Genomic DNA, 16,662 nt, shown 5'->3' with positions numbered 1-16,662 from the left:
TCAAGATGATTACTTAGATATTACAATATGGTTGGTTGAGCTGGAGTTCATTATTGAGCTTACACGTTAACGTCACAGTCATCTGAAGAACGAACCCAAACCTTGTTGTTTTTATTAATTGCATTACTAAATGGGTATCAAATAAACAGTAAGCATTGGTAACACAACTTCCAAAGTTACAGTAAAATAAAAAGGACCCTGACTCGGACAATACACAATCCAACATGTTCAACAGAAGAGAATCAGTTATATTGTTTGTACACATGGTACTTTACATATATATCTGTTTGTTTAAGGTGTCCAGGTGATGCAGACAGGCTGGACCAGAGAGTGAGAGACAGAACTGGACTCCTCACAGCAGTGAACTTCAGCTCAGGTACAAAGACTCTTTTTTTCATACTGTACAAAGAATCAAGAAAGATATTGGTTTAAATGAATGAAGTATTGACTTGAATACACTGATATACATTCCATTAAACAATACTAAATACTAGATCACCTACACATCAGTTAAGTTGAGGGTTTTTTCCATGCAAAAAGTTACATTTAGACCCCGGCCACACAAGGACGAAAACGGCAAAACGCATAGGATTAACGCAAACGCAATCGCAAACAAGCTTCCGTCCACACGCAATAGTTATCCGGATAGTGTCTGTCTACACGAGACCGCTCCGTTTAGCTCCAACCGCTGGAGAAGCTGCAGTACGTGCAGGAGCCTGTACGTGGCGCTGTAACTTCCTCCACAAAAGCAGCGAAGAAGCTTGGTTGTCATGGTTGCCCTTCTGTTTATTCTCCGCGGTGGGGGCCGAGGGAAGCGGGCAGAGTTTTTCGCCAGTCAACGTGTATTAAAGTTTAAACCTTCCGACAAAATTATAAAAGTGCCGGTCAAAGGTCTTCTTTGTTATTTATTGAGCTTTAAAACAAATGAATAACGACTCTATATAATATAATAATATAAATACACGGAGCCTCTCTTTTTCCTCCCTCTCTTCGGACAGCGCCAGTGTCTGTCTCACGCAGCAGCTGATCCAGTAATGAGTGACCCGGCCGACAGTAAAATAATAAACATATGTATAACTAGGTAGTTTGAGAGGTGTCTCCGTCCTGTCAGATTAGACTTCACTCGCGTTGATGTCCATATCGAGAGAAAGATAAATAATCTGAATTCAGTGTGCAGTTTACTTTGACGCGGGGGTGAGCAGCAGAGGTGGGGAGAGGCGGGGCTATTGCGCAATCATTATCAGAAAATGATCGCTGAAGCTGCAGTACATATCCACAAAAGCAGCGAGTAAGATCCCCCCCGGATGTGTAAGTCTGCTGTAGATGTTGCACAAAGAACTGTAGCATGGTCAGTAGCGTCCGGAGCACGATAGCAACTCTGCGATCCGCCATTGTTGTTGTTGTTGGTGGCGAAACACATCAGCAATGGCGCGGGGTACGCGGAGGTGAGCAGCAGAGGTGGGGAGAGGCGGGGCTATTGCGCAATCATTATCAGAAAATGATCGTATAGGGCGTACACACGGAGCTGTTTGACCCCCCAGAGCGTTGCGTATGCCGTTCTATCCACCTTGGGACCCGTTATCGTTTCCTCAGTCGTTTAGTGTCGTATTCGGTCGTCCTCGTGTGGCCGAATGGTCTATATGACACTAAACAGTAACGCAAACGGCCGTTTTTGTCCTTGTGTGGCTGCAGCCTTAGATGTTAACAAGCAATATGACTTTGTCAGCTTTCTAATTTAATGTATTGAAGGCAAATATATTTAACACACAGTGAAAACTGCTACTATTTATCTCTCAATATTGTCTGTAAAAAACGTGGTAAAAGTGATTCTTTCAGTGAGACAACAGAGCAAGCTTCTACAGTTGTACTACGTTTTGATAAGTTAAATATTATTTTGATAATAACATATATTTCAATGTTGATGAACTTCATACTGTTCATTCATAATCTGATTGTCTTTGTAGCTCACTGTTGAAATAAAAAAAAAACATTACAATTACAAAATAATGATATCTACAGCCTAAACACACAAACACACCGCTTTCATAAATAACACACTTGTTCTACAATAATATGTTTTATGTTTCCTGTCATTTTTGTTAGGAAAGGACATGCCTGAAAGACACGACATGTTCTCCTTCTCTGAGGGTCAAGAAGAACATCCAAGAGGAACATTAAAAGCTGATGTTATGAGATGTTAAGACCAGTACAGGACATTCACTAAGAAACTACTTTTATTGTAAAAACAGTCAGCTGATCGAATGCAGCTATTTCCACATCTACACTCCATCAGCTGATTATTTCTATTTGCCTCACTTTGAGCTTCACAACATGTACCTTGTTTTGCAACGTCACAAATAAATGGGGCCAATCTTCAGTCGGATGTGAATGTGTAATCTAACATTTTCAGTAAGAATAATGGACAAAAGGAGTGCAAAGACAAATACAATTTATTGAAATGTGAACCAAAAGTTCATCAAATGTTTTAAATAAAAAGCACATATGGACAGAAGGTGTAAACCTATTAAATGTATTAAACACATTTAGTCAAATAAAGTGACCGACTAGGCCTGTGCAGTTGGTATCAGCTTTGCCCAGCATGGGATCCTCCATCAGGCCTGGTCCTCCTCGCAGAGGAAAGACCCTCAGTCCTCATCGCAGAGGGAAGACCCTCAGTCCTCTCCAAACCAACAGACAGGACGTCCATCACACGGAGGTTTCTCCCTGAAGTCTCTGCTGCTCTCTGGACACCACGTTGTCTCAATCCGTCCACACTGAATATGAGATTGGGAAAATGAAAATAATAAATGCTTTAGACAATAAGAAACATAAAGTTAACCGTTGAGTTGCTCAGTTTTTTTAGATTGTCAATACTATTACTGTATAACTAATATCTCAGGTTAAGAGGCACATTCAAATAAAGATTGGTCTTTAAATACATGTTGTCTTTTGAATTGTTTGTCTAAAGTCAAGGATCTAGAACTGGTACTTAGTTTTAATGATAGTCTGGTTATTATGCTGTTTGGAGGAGGCCTCACAGGTAAGAGCGCTAACTAGCTACCATCACATGTACCTTAGCTTGACTTAAACGTATAGTTAAGTGATATCAAAATATAAATAACTAATGTCATGCAAACATATTAATATTTGCTTGATTCCAGTGTTGAATTTAGCACAATTGCATTCAAACGTTAAGGGGTTTTAAGATTCTGAAGTATTATGCTAAAAGCTCAATAACTTAGATTATTATTTATAGTTTCATGTCCGCTTACCTTAGAAACGTAAAATGCGAAGGCAGCGTGCAGATGGGGAGCATGTTAGCTTAGCTTGGTCGCTTCAGCTAGCTCTGGAACTTCCAGCTCGGTGGCAGGAGGTCCCGCCTCTTTGCCCTTATTTGGAGCAGGCTGGAGAAGGCGGGAGTTGAACTCTGACGTCACTGTCGAGCAGGCCCGGACTGGCCATCGGGAGGACCGGGAGGTTTCCCGATGGCCTGGCCTGCTAAGTGGCCTGCTGGCCTGAGGACTTTTTTTTTTGTATGTATGTCGTGAACGCAACGCTGCGCAAATGTGGGTCTGACTCTGCCTCACAGAGCGTGACTGGCTGTCTACATGATGTGGCCTGCCGACATGGCCACTTTCATACAGATCATACTAATGCCCGTCTCTGTGTGTCATTCAAGCTCGGGAGGGTGTGTGTTATGTGTGGCGCGAGCAGTGAGATAAAGCACGCGCACCGGTTACGTGTATTGTTGTTGTTGTTAGCATCTGGTGCTAGCTAGCTGCGCTAACGGATATAAGGAGCTTTTTCAACAACAAGGTGGAGGATAGTCCTCTGCTGTCAGACTGAGAGGCTGATAACCTCAGACACCCCTATAGGATTTGAGGTCCACCCCCACTTAAAATATGTTCACATAGGTTCCTAAATAGATTTGCAATTTTTTTGAAATAGTAACCCATGTCCATATATTTATTTTTGGGTAGTAGATTTAGAGGGCTATCACAACGGGCAGCAATGCTGTAAATATTGACAAATAAATCCAGCAAAATGGCACAAAAAACTGGTAGTGGCCAGACTGGGTGTATAATTCCCGGCCTGACTTATTGTCCCAGTCCGGCCCTGCTGTCGAGCCGTTAGTGGCCGACTCCGCCTACTAAGGGCTTCACGGCAACTCTGCAGAATCCTATGGGTGACGTCACGGACCCTACGTCCATTTATATATACAGTCTATGGTTTGAACAGATGACCTTCAGGAGAGAGCTCTGGAGGACATGTGGTGGCTCTGAAAAGAGCCTTTTGATGAGGAGCTAACGTTCACTTATTCGCTGGTTTAGCAGCTTTGGCTTTAACCACCTTCTTCACAGCCTTCTTGGGAGTCGCTACCTTCTTGGGGGTGGCAGCCTTCTTGACCACCTTCTTCTTCGGGCTCTTTGTGGCCTTCTTCACGGGGGTTTTCTTGGCAGCAGCAGCGGGCTTCGTCGCCTTCTTGGGTGTTGCTACCTTCGCCTTCTTAGCGGCGGGTTTCTTCGCTGCCGGCTTCGCGGCTTTAGCTGCCGGCTTCTTCGCCGCCTTATGCCGGCTTCTTGGCCGGTTTGGCCACCTTTAAGGACCCGGTCGCCCCGGTTCCCTTGACCTGCAGAAGGGACCCCTTCTCCAGGAGCTTCTTCGCGGCGCGTTTAATGTGAGCGGTGTTGTCGTAGCCCTGGGCGGCCAGCTCCTTCTTCAGAGCCACGTAAGAGATCCCTTTCCGCTCCTTGGAGGCGGTGACCGCCTTCAGGATGAGCTCCGCGGCGCCGGGACCAACCTTCATGGCCGGCTTGGTGGCCTTCTTCTTCGGGGACTTAGCTGGAGCCTTTGCCGGGGTGGCGGGTGCTGCGGTGGGGACTTCTTCTGCCATTATGCTCTTACGGCCCCTACACACGGCGGCGTGCGTTACCGCTTGGCGTGTCTGAAGCTTGGGGATTTTTTACGAACAACGCGACCAACAACCAATCACATGAATGTCCCGCCCCGGACATACAAAGCAAAGCATTCATGCTGGCTAAATATACTGTCTATGCTTGCTAGCTGTCCATTCAAACGAAGTACACTGGATATAAACTCCCCAAACAGGCGAAAACCGACCAGTGTCACCCACTGTCTCTGCCACCTCCCCCCATGCCTGGCTCCTCCGGTTTGTATCCCTGTATGTAAAGAGGGACTGGTCATATAGTACCGGGTGATTCCCTACCGCCACGATAATTTTCTCCTCCATTTTTTGACATATGGGAAATAACTGCGGTCTGGCTCTCCCAACATACACACGGTTTGATTGGCTAGTGCTTGGAATGTTAGATTTGCATACGCAGGATTTGATTGGCTGACGCCTCCGTTGAGGCGGCAAAAGTAGAACATTGCTCTACTTTTGCAGCGAGCACCGCGAGAGAAGCTACGCTTTGCTCCCACAATGCAGTTCGGCGAATCGTGACGTCACCCCATTCAAAGTGAATGGGCAGAAGCGTTGAAGCGGCAACGCACGCCGCCGTGTGTAGGGGCCGTTAAGGCCCTGACTCACCAGGCCGATTTCGGCTGTTTTCGTAAGTCGGGAGACGAAGCGTGTCCTGTCGCCCAAACTCAATTTGGTGTGTCCCGCACCGTCGACCGTGACACGCCTTATTTGGACTGCCAGACAATCACTCTGATTGGCTGTTCAGCTAGCGAATCAGTGCATGAGAAGCGAAACGGAAGTGAGGGACGTAAACAAACGATTTAAGAAGGCACACACAGACTGATATTTATTTTCATCTCATCATGGCGATCTGGAATGACGCAAACGAAGACCTGCTCATCACTTTGATCCAGGAGAGGCCAGCTCTGTACGACATCACAGAGAAAAGGTACTCGAACCGAGTAGTGAAAACCGGACTCTGGCGAGAGATTGAAACGCAACTTGGTTTCTCGGGTAAGATTATCTTTTTCATCAATTGAGCTCTTTAGCAGATATTGTTGGCTTCTTATTGTTTGCCAGCGTACAGTGACGTTAACGTGAAATGTAATTTGTTATTTCAACCTTGTGTTTTGTTGTTATCTTGTTGCTAGCTGTTGCTAGCTGTGCAGTTTGGCACTGCATATAGATATGAATTGGACATGCTAACTAGCCACAATGGTTACATCGTTTATTTGTGTGCTTCAGAGAAAGAGCTGAGGAGGAAGTGGATTCTCTGGGAACCCAGTGCACCCGGAACAGGAGACTTGCCCCGGGTAGTTGTGGACCAAAGACGGGCAGACAGCAGTGGATCATAACCAGGCTGCAGTTTGCACACGCTATTTGTTGTTGTTTATATAATCACGCAGTCTGTTCTTCTTCTCTGTCTTCCGGTTGTTGCCTATTTTTAATGACGAATACACACTACCGCCGCCTGCTGGTAAGGAGAGTTATTGCCACTCACGCACTGAAGTCTTTGCGGTGTGTTCCCGTGCGACACATGGCCAAGACGCAGGAGAACACCGCGACGCAACAGCCGACGTCGGCGAGTCCTCTGGTGACTGCTTGGTGTGTCAGGGCCTTTAGGAACACGAGTCAATGAGACTGATGGGAAAGCTCCGATTCACAGAGAGGCTCTTAAACGCAGCATGAGAACCGTAGAGACTCAACTCAGCCCGTCTCTCCGGAGCAGCAGGAACACTGGGCCGCTTTGTGCTTTCTCTTCAACAATACATGTATACAATACAAAGCACATCTAAATGAACATTCAGAGGGTCATGTTGTATCGAACACATGGTGAACACGTTCCTCTTCGTATACAAGTCAAATAAAGTGTTTACATGTATTGTGTTTTGATGGGAAGACTATAAACCTGCTCTAACTACTGCAATGAGAGGGGCTGCACGGAGACTTTGTCCTCTAACTTCTCTCCCAAATGCTTAAATATACTTTATAACTTCATTGGTATCGTTTATATGGAGAGAGTAAGTGTTCGTTTAGAAACCTGAAATAAAATCAGACAGCTCATGAAATAGAGGTTATTGAGGTATCTGCAAACACACCCGGATAAGACTGGCTGAGTTCTTGGTGACAGATGATCACTAGAGACCAAATATTAACCTTTATCTGTTTTAAAGGAAAGCACAAGAGACACTCATTTAAATTACAAACTAAAACGAACATGGTGTAATTTAAATAGTCTAAATTTTATATTAATAACCAAAGATACCTCTTTTTACCCAGTTTTAATACAAACTTCAAATCAAGTTTGATTTATATAGCACATTTATAAACCACATGACCAAATGTTAGGCAGCAGAGACATCATATAATGCACAGCAGTTCACATTAAATACTCATTGTCCAGTATTCTTTTAGCTTTAAAAGGTTATTTGTTTACTTAAATGTGTTGTAAATACTTGTCTTTATAATACTTTTTAAAAATTCAAAATTGTGTCTTAAGAATCCTTCTATATTTTCTTTGGTCTACCTACTTTAACTTATTTAGATTAGTTTGAATAGAAACACTGACATACATGCTACATGGAGAATACACCATCAGGTGTTTACACTGACCCGTTACTCCTTTGTGAGATATATTTATGACAGAAAACTGAAGTGTGAACCAGTGTATTCATTAATATCAAGGATAGAAAGTCTTTAAAGGTGTAGGTGGCTCTTAAAAGAGCCGTTGTGTGTGGGTGTCCTGGTCTCAGTCTCTAAGCCCTCTCTCCGCGGATGCGGCGGGCCAGCTGGATGTCCTTGGGCATGATGGTGACCCTCTTGGCGTGGATGGCGCACAGGTTGGTGTCCTCGAACAGGCCGACCAGGTAGGCCTAGCTGGACTCCTGCAGAGCCATGACGGCGGAGCTCTGGAAGCGCAGGTCGGTCTTGAAGTCCTGAGCGATCTCCCTCACCAGGCGCTGGAAGGGCAGCTTGCGGATCAGCAACTCGGTGGACTTCTGGTAGCGGCGGATCTCCCTCAGAGCCACGGTACCGGGCCTGTAACGGTGAGGCTTCTTCACGCCGCCGGTGGCCGGGGCGCTCTTACGGGCAGCCTTGGTGGCCAGTTGCTTCCTGGGAGCCTTTCCTCCGGTGGACTTACGGGCGGTCTGCTTGGTTCTGGCCATTGTAGTTTCTCAGTGTTCACAGCGAGAGGAGGAGGAGAGCTGCGTGTCTGTGAGCAGCGGCTTTATGAAGGAGCTGCCGGAGCAGGCAGCGCTGATTGGTGCAGGCCGGGAGACACGTGCGCTGTAGCTGCTTTACTATTGGACAATGTAGACCACTCCTCCACAGGGGATGATCCGGGGACTCCCGAAAATAAAGGTTTGTTTATTTTAGGAAATATTATCATTCATTATATCATCTCTAACAATAATTACATGATTTAGTATTAAACATTTCGCCCTGAAATAAATGAGTAATTTAAGGTAACTTCATACAAAAGGGCAAAGTATGAATACAAGTTAAATGGAATAGTTTTCCATAGTGTTGGCTTCCCAAATGTAATGAGAAATAACGTGAATTTCATCAACTATCTTACATAATTAAAGTTTAATTTGAGCCCGTCTTTTAAGACTTGGTGACATTGTTGTGAAATTTAACAATTAATTTTTTGATAACTTTTTATATAAATGCAGGATTTTAGTAAATATTCACATTTGTGAGAGTACTTGATTATATTTCAGAATGTACTTGGATTGTTTTTTTTAGTATTTGAGAGTTGTAAACAATGGGCATGAATGGAAACTATATATTTAGGATGCCATGTGAATAATATTTAGATATACTGAGATGGGACTTCTCCTCTGAGCTTTATGACTGTAAACAAAGCACAAGGCCCATTTGATAAAGGGTTTCCTTTCTAGAAAACCTTAATTAGAACAGGAAGGGATCTTATAGTTGATCGAGTGGTGGGTGGCTCCTTCCAAGCACTCTGTATACAAGTGAGCAACATTAGTGTAATAAGTTAATTTCATTTCTGGTAGTTTCAGTAAATCAGGAGGAGCTCTCTGGATGGGTTGGGTGGCTCTCAAAAGAGCCGTTGTGTTGTCGGTCTATCAGGGTTTACTTGGAGCTGGTGTACTTGGTCACGGCCTTGGTGCCCTCAGACACGGCGTGCTTGGCCAGCTCTCCGGGCAGCAGCAGGCGGACGGCGGTCTGGATCTCCCTGGAGGTGATGGTGCGGCGCTTGTTGTAGTGAGCCAGACGGGAGGCCTCCCCGGCGATGCGCTCAAAGATGTCGCTCACGAAGCAGTTCATGATGCCCATGGCCTTGGAGGAGATGCCGGTGTCGGGGTGCACCTGCTTCATCACTTTGTACACGTAGATGGCGTAGCTCTCCTTCCTGGACTTCCTCCTCTTCTTGCCGGTCTTGCTGGCGGTCTTAGCGACGGCTTTCTTGGAGCCCTTCTTGGCCGCTTTGACGGGGGGTGCGTCTGCAGGCATGACTACAAGTTGAGGTCTGATAGAGATAGCGAGAACTGAAGGCAGAGCGGTCTATTTATATCCACCGTATGCAAATATCCCTGCGCTGTTGCTCGCAAGGGATTGGTAGTTTCCCGAGGTGGATGTAGCGTATTCTGAGGTGGACTGAGCATGCGCAGAAAATAATGCTGGGAGCAGTTTTCTGCAGTTCTTTAGCTAACATGCCTCTTACCAACACAGACTAATGTGTTTCTTCTTCCCACCAGACACCCAAAACATATATGTTATAAAAGCCAATGAATCATTCCAGAGTTTAAATGAAGTCAAAACGATGTTGTCATTAGCCCGCAGGTTATACACAGGCTGGAGCATGCACAATCAAAGACAACGTGTCTGTGGTTCTGCGTGCATGCTAACACCTACGGAGTTGACGTGAAGTGTGAAAATAAATTGATTGCGTTTCAGAGAACCAATAATGATGCTCTGAGAAATAATTTCCTGACTATTGAAAAACATGAGGACTTAATAATTCATGGTATTTACTTTGGGGCTTTCCCAAGTGTTCAAAGCGCCTTACAAACATATTAGACATGAATCCAGATTACTGAGGACAATACCCACAGGACACACGCTGCCAGAATCCACCGTGGTGTCTGATATATTGAATTAAAATACTCATCTTGGTTAACAGAAGGAACGGTGAACAAAAAGATGAAATGTGAAATACTTCTTTGTAAGTTAGTGTCCTGTTTTAGAGATATTAAGTTTTATATAGTGTACACCTCTCAAGTGTTTTATATTTGACTCGAACATGAGTGACCTTGAACGACACATAGTAAGGCAAGGCAAGGCAAGTTTATTTAAATGGCATTTAAAATCAGTCATTAAAAAGAAAAGCTAATAAAATAAACATTAAAAGAAAAAGTACATGGATAAAAGTTACAGTGCAGTCTAAGATATGAAGAGTTCAATTAAAAGCAGCGGCAAAAAGAAAAGTCTTCTTGCTGGATTTGAAAGTAGTCAGAGTTGCAGCGGACCTGCAGGTTTCTGGGAGTTTGTTCCAGATATTTGGAGCATAATAACTGAACGCTGCTTCTCCAGGTTTAGTTCTGACTCTGGGGACAGAAAGCTGACCAGTCCCTGAAGACCTGAGAGATCTGGATGGTTCATCATTTAGCAGGAGGTCAGAAATGTATTTTGGGCCTAAACCATTCAGTGCTTTATAAACCAGCAGCAGTATTTAGAAATCTATTCTTTGACACACAGGAAGCCAGTGTAAAGACTTCAGAACAGGAGTGATGTGATCCACTTTCTTACGGCCCGTACACACAGCAGCTTTTGGCGATTTGTCCACCGCTTCCAGCGCGTCTCCGCCCATTGACTTTGAATGGGGATTACGTCACTTTCCCTCGCTTGTTGCCGAACTGCATTGTGGGGGGGGGGGGGGGGGCGAGGCGAAGATTTCCAGGATGTTCAGGATTCCAAAGTTGAACAATGTTCAACTTTTGAGGCTGAGCTGGAAGCGACAGCCAATCAGATCCGTTTATGCAAATCTGACAGTTCAAGTGCTAGCCAATCAAACCGCGTGCAAGCTGGGAGAACCAGACCCGCAGTTCATTTCTATATTCCACAAAAATGGAGGAGAACTTAGTTATTAGTGTAGCAAATCACCCGGTTCTTTATGACCAGTCCCTATTTACTTACCGGGATACAAACCGGAGGAACCAGGCATGGAGGGAAGGCAGAGACAGTGGGTGAAACTGGTAGGTTTTCGCTTGTTTGGGGATTTTATATCCAGTTTACTTGGTTGCTAGTTTACTTTGTTGCTAGCAAGCATAGACAGTATCATTAGCCAGCATGGAATGTAGCATAAAATAGCACCATAGACATTAATCTCATAAATGTTCAAAATGTTAAAAGAAATAGTGGAGAAGAACCGGGGTTTTTTGCTTTGTATGTCGGGGGCGGGAGATTAATGTGATTGGTTGTTGGTCGCGAAATCCCCAAGCTTTCAGACACGCCCAGCTCCAAGATTTTCAAGATTTTTGAAAGGCTGCTGTGTGGACGTACCGTTAGTGTTAGTGAGGACTCGAGCAGCAGCGTTCTGAATCAGCTGCAGCTTTCTAATAGATTTTTTAGTGAGACCTGTGAAGACACCATTACAGTAGTCGAGTCTACTGAAGATAAAAGCATGGACAAGTTTTTCCAAATCCTGCTGTGACATTAGTCTTTTAATCCTAGATATATTCTTTAGATGATAGTAGGCTGATTTAGTAACTGTTTTAATGTGACTGTTGAAACTCAGGTCAGAGTCCATGACTACACCTAGATTTCTGGCTCTATCTGTGGTTTTGAACATTGCAGACTGAAGCTCAGCGCTAACTTTTATACGTTCTGCCTTGGCTCCAAAAACCATTACCTCAGTGTTATCTTGGTTTAATTGGAGAAAGTTCTGACACATCCAGTCATTGATTTGTTCAATGCACTTACTCAGTGTTTTAACTGGAGCATAGTCTCCTGGTGAAATTGTTACGTACATTTGTGTGTCATCTGCATAGCTATGGTAACTTATTTTGTTGTTCTTCATTATCTGAGCCAGTGGTAGCATGTAGACGTTAAAGAGAAGACGCCCCAAGATGGAGCCTTGAGGTACCCCACATGTCATATTTGTCAACTCAGATGTGTATTTACCTATAGAAACAAAGTTGTTTCTGTCCTTTAAGTAGGATTCAAACCAATTCAGAACTGTTTCCGAAAGTCCCACCCAGTTTTCCAGTCGGTCTAGTAATATGCTGTGGTCAACAGTGTCAAACGCAGCACTGAGATCTAATAATACTAACACTGAAGTTCTGCCACTGTCTGTGTTTAAGTGGATGTCATTAAAGACCTTTACAAGAGCAGTCTCAGTGCTGTGGTTTGGACGAAAGCCTGACTGGAACACATCGAAACAGTTATTTAAATGCAAGAAATTACTCAACTGTTGAAAAACAACTTTTTCAATGATTTTACCTAGAAATGGGAGGTTTGATATGGGCCTGTAATTGTTCATTACTGAAGCATCTAGATTATTCTTTTTTAAGAGCGGTTTAATGACTGCAGTTTTCAGGGCCTGTGGAAAAATACCTGAGTGAAGAGATTTGTTTACTATATGAAGTAGATCTGAGGCCATGCAAGGAAAAATATCTTTGAAAAATCCTGTTGGAATAATATCAAGGCAGCAGGAGGAGGATTTCAGAAGTTGAATAATGTCCTCTAGGTTTTTATCATTAATCTGATGGAATTGTGTCATTATGTCTGAATTGATGTTAAGTGGACACGGAGACAACACATTTGCTGTTCCTGATGCAGAGGCACTGACTGCTTGTCTGATTTTCTGAATGTTGTCAGTGAAGAAGGCAAAATCATTGCACGCCCTGGTGGATAGAAATTCAGAGGCAACTGACACTGGGGGGTTAGTTAGTCTGTTGACGGTAGCGAACAAGGCACGTGCGTTGTTTTTGTTTTTGGTAATGATATCAGAGAAGAACGATTGTCGTGCGTTTTTCAATTCCAAATTATAAAGGCCAAGTCTCTCTTTATAGATTTCAAAGTGAACCTGGAGATTTGTTTTTCGCCACCTGCGTTCAGCTTTTCGACACTCTCTTTTTTCTGTTCTCACGGTCATGGCCTTTCTCCATGGAGACATTTTCTTGCCAGTCACTTCCTTTACCTTAGTTGGAGCAATGGCATCTATAACATTTTGAATTTTTGAATTAAAATGATCTACTAGCTCATTTACTGAGATGTTAGCAGGGGCAAGTGTGGAAGAAACATTCTGAGTAAACATTTCCCTAGTATTTTCAGTTAAATATCGCTTTGTGGTTACCTCTTTCTGAACATTCTTGTGAACAGAAATAGAGCTCTCAAAGAAAACACAGGAATGGTCAGAGAGTGCAACATCAGTCACCACAACCTTAGAGATATTCAGACCCTTTGAGATAATTAAGTCCAGAGTGTGCCCCTTATTGTGCGTGGGCTCCGTCACATGCTGAGTCAGTCCATAGCTATCAAGAACACAAAACAGTTCTTTAGCCCCTCTGTCCTGGGGGTTGTCAACATGGATGTTAAAATCACCAACAATGACTAGACGGTCAAAGTCAATACACACTATAGACAGCAGTTCAGTAAAGTCATCAAAAAAGCTTGCACAGTATTTGGGTGGTCTATAGATATTTAGAAACAGAGCTCGAGAGGAGCATTTCAGCCGAAGGGCCACATATTCAAAAGAATCAAAGTTTCCATATGATGTCTTCCTGCATTGAAGGGAATCATTGAACAGAATAGCAACTCCACCCCCTTTCTTATGCATTCTTTCCTGACTCATAAAACTAAAGTTGGGAGGGGTTGATTCGATAAGAACAGCTGCACTGTTATTTTGTTCAATCCAAGTTTCTGTTAAAAACATAAAATCGAGATTGTGCTCAGTGATAAAATCATTGATTAAAAATGTTTTCCTGCCAAAGACCTGACATTTAATAAAGCTAGTTTAAGTTCGTTAAACACACTATCAGTCATGTTTTTTGTAACAAGCTGTGGCTGACATGGAATCACTGCTAAATTAGATAAACTCACACAAACGTTTGAGCGCTTCCTGTGTCTAAGATGATTCACCGCTCTTAATCTATTACCTATCAACACAGATATCGGCAAAGTTACTGGCAGGCAGGGCCCCGACATGTCCTGGAAAGAGTTGAGAGTGCCATACGCCCTTGAGCCTGGACCCATCACATATCAGTAAGAGTTTGTTGTGTTTTGTACACACACATCCTTATCAGGCTTTGAAGGGGAGGGAGGACCCACCACCCTGCTCCTCTCATCATAGGAGGGCAGGGTGAGGGCTACACTGTAGAAAGGGGGGTTTGGAAATCTGCTTCCATCTTCCTTTCCTTTCCTAGTAAAGGAAAGTCTCCATGTAATGTAGGTGGCTCTTAAAAGAGCCTTTGGTCGGTGGGTCAGCAGCTGCTTATCCCCCGAAGCCGTACAGGGTGCGGCCCTGCCTCTTCAGAGCGTACACCACATCCATGGCGGTCACCGTCTTCCTCTTGGCGTGCTCGGTGTAGGTGACGGCATCACGGATCACGTTCTCCAGGAACACCTTCAGCACACCGCGGGTCTCCTCGTAGATCAGACCGGAGATACGCTTCACTCCGCCGCGGCGAGCCAGACGGCGGATGGCGGATGGCGGGCTTGGTGATGCCCTGGATGTTATCACGGAGCACTTTGCGGTGCCCCTTAGCGCCTCCTTTGCCGAGTCCCTTGCCTCCTTTTCCTCGTCCACTCATTTTGGAGTTTTGGTAGATCGGGTCGTTCAAAGCGAATGAGTGGAAGCAGTCTGACCGGCAGTGTCTTTTCTGTGTTCCTTAACTGACACAGAAAAGATGCAGTGAGTGGAATGAAAGGAATCCATGGCTTTTCAAAAAAACTAAAAAATGTGGATGTGAGATTTGCAAAGAGGCAAAAAGTATATTGATCTCCCTGCCGCTCGCAGAAAGATCCACCTGAGTGCACCTTTCACAAGAATGGATTCAGGGAAAAGTCAGCAGTGATCAACAGAATAACCTGCGGGAAAATATTTATAAACACTAAGAGCCAGGCACACGAAAAAGAGATCGAGATTTCGGAGATGAGAAAAAAGATGTCCTACCAAACAAGGTAGGCCTATTGGCAATCAATGTTGATCTAATGCAGGAACCATATATCTTTCAGGTCTGCTATATGATTGCCAACAAAATAAATAAATAGGGCTCCCCGAAAGCCAATGGGTAATTTGAACACTGGTTATAAACCTTGTTCTTATTCAGTATCAAGCCACACTTATTGTTCTTACTTTGGCTGTGAGTGTTTGTGTGTTCAGGATGAGTTTCGCTTGTTCTCGCTGTCCAACACGGAAACCTGTCCGCTCCTCAACGTCCCGACCAATCAGAGCACACTGGGCTCACAGGGAGGGGGGGCAGGAGCTCCAACAAGCCGTTTAGGACAGAGAGTGAATACACAGACTATACAGAGATGCTGTGAGAAACCAATGTGAGTTTGGAACATTGAACAATATACATATATTCTAGTAGACCTCAACAATGGAACTATGATCAGGAGAAATGGCCGTGACATGGGACCTTTAAATTATTTGTTGGTAAACTGGGTTAACTCGTACAGTGTTGACTTGTCTGAAAAAACATCAGCAACACCATCTAATTTTGAGTCTGAGACAACAAGTTATTTACGGTTGTATGCTCGGCTAAATCCTTAGAATCGTTACAAGGTGTGTTTTTTGCATTTTGTAAATTGTGTAACTTGCTGCTGTTAAATACCATCAAACTATGTGCAATATATTTAAGCAATAGCTCACGACAGGCCGTGGTATATGCTCATTATATCACAGCTAATGGGCGTGGTTCGGCCCGACGCACAGCACACTTGGTAATCTTTATAAAACGGTTAGTGTGGCAATATGAAAGAAAAGTACACACTCTAATTTAAATAGTTTTTATTAGTAAATAATGACGTTCAAAATAAAATAGTCCCTCCGTTGCCTTCTGCACGAAACAAAATGCAAGGTGGTTGCTAGGCAACAACACTAACAGCTAGCGATCAGATTAGACGGAGAACGTTGATCCATTATTTGGCTATTTATTTACATTCATGTGTTTGTTGCCGTTTATTGTGCAGCCACTGAAAAACTGTCCAGCATCAGCAGCATGCTTACGAGGTTACTTGTATAGGTTGAGGTTGTTCTAGGTTGCTGCTTGGCGTGGTCAGAATATTGCTCCACTTTCTCCGGTCCCCGAGATTCGGCTTCCAGTAGCTCTGGAGAGAGCTTTCGCACCTGTGGCCACTAACGGTCATCATGTCCCTGCTTTGTTTCAAGACCCGCATCAGAAAGCTTTTGAATGGTGCTACTTTTCCAGTTGGTCTACCTGCTCTTCACGTAGCTCTGCATGTCGTCCTTTAGGTGCTTTCTGGAGATAGGCACTGCCATGGGCGTCGCCTGGGGTAGGATGTTTTTTCTTTAGCCCCGGACAAATTCTCCCTCAATAATATAATACATTAACCTACTTTACCTATAGGATGGACGGCAGAATTGTAATTTCCCATGTTCAGTGAATGCAACACAGAGGCAAGACGACGCCACCAGACCAATCAGAGAGTTGCATGGAAATAAATGTGTTTTATTGGCTGACAGGTACGTACCTCTCCTCTGTGACAATGTTTACACTTTAAACTGTCAGCCCCGGACG

The 16,662-nt window shown here is 44.0% G+C and overlaps 3 protein-coding genes across 3 annotated transcripts; all 3 read right to left on the bottom strand.

Annotated features, from left to right (window-relative positions):
- Positions 1–4,311: 4,311 nt before the first annotated feature.
- On the bottom strand, positions 4,312–4,894 carry LOC117557082 (histone H1.10-like). Its single transcript, XM_034232764.1, is given in 2 exon segments — positions 4,312–4,572; positions 4,574–4,894. Coding segments are annotated over 2 exon segments (582 nt in total).
- Positions 4,895–7,228: 2,334 nt separating this feature from the next.
- LOC117557081 (histone H3-like centromeric protein CSE4) lies at positions 7,229–14,709 on the bottom strand. Its single transcript, XM_034232762.1, is given in 4 exon segments — positions 7,229–8,099; positions 9,067–9,399; positions 14,393–14,609; positions 14,611–14,709. Coding segments are annotated over 4 exon segments (1,068 nt in total). The 3' UTR covers positions 7,229–7,680.
- Positions 8,440–9,418, bottom strand: LOC117557076 (histone H2B 1.2-like). Its single transcript, XM_034232758.1, has one exon. It carries the CDS (start codon positions 9,407–9,409, stop codon positions 9,029–9,031), a length of 381 nt encoding a protein of 126 aa, XP_034088649.1. The 5' UTR covers positions 9,410–9,418; the 3' UTR covers positions 8,440–9,028.
- Positions 14,710–16,662: the final 1,953 nt, after the last annotated feature.

Source organism: Gymnodraco acuticeps, unplaced genomic scaffold (genome assembly GCF_902827175.1).
Source record: "Gymnodraco acuticeps unplaced genomic scaffold, fGymAcu1.1, whole genome shotgun sequence".
Lineage (NCBI taxonomy): Eukaryota > Metazoa > Chordata > Actinopteri > Perciformes > Bathydraconidae > Gymnodraco > Gymnodraco acuticeps.
The sequence above is the reverse complement of the archived record's forward strand: the minus strand, read 5'-3'. Positions and strand labels throughout refer to the sequence as shown.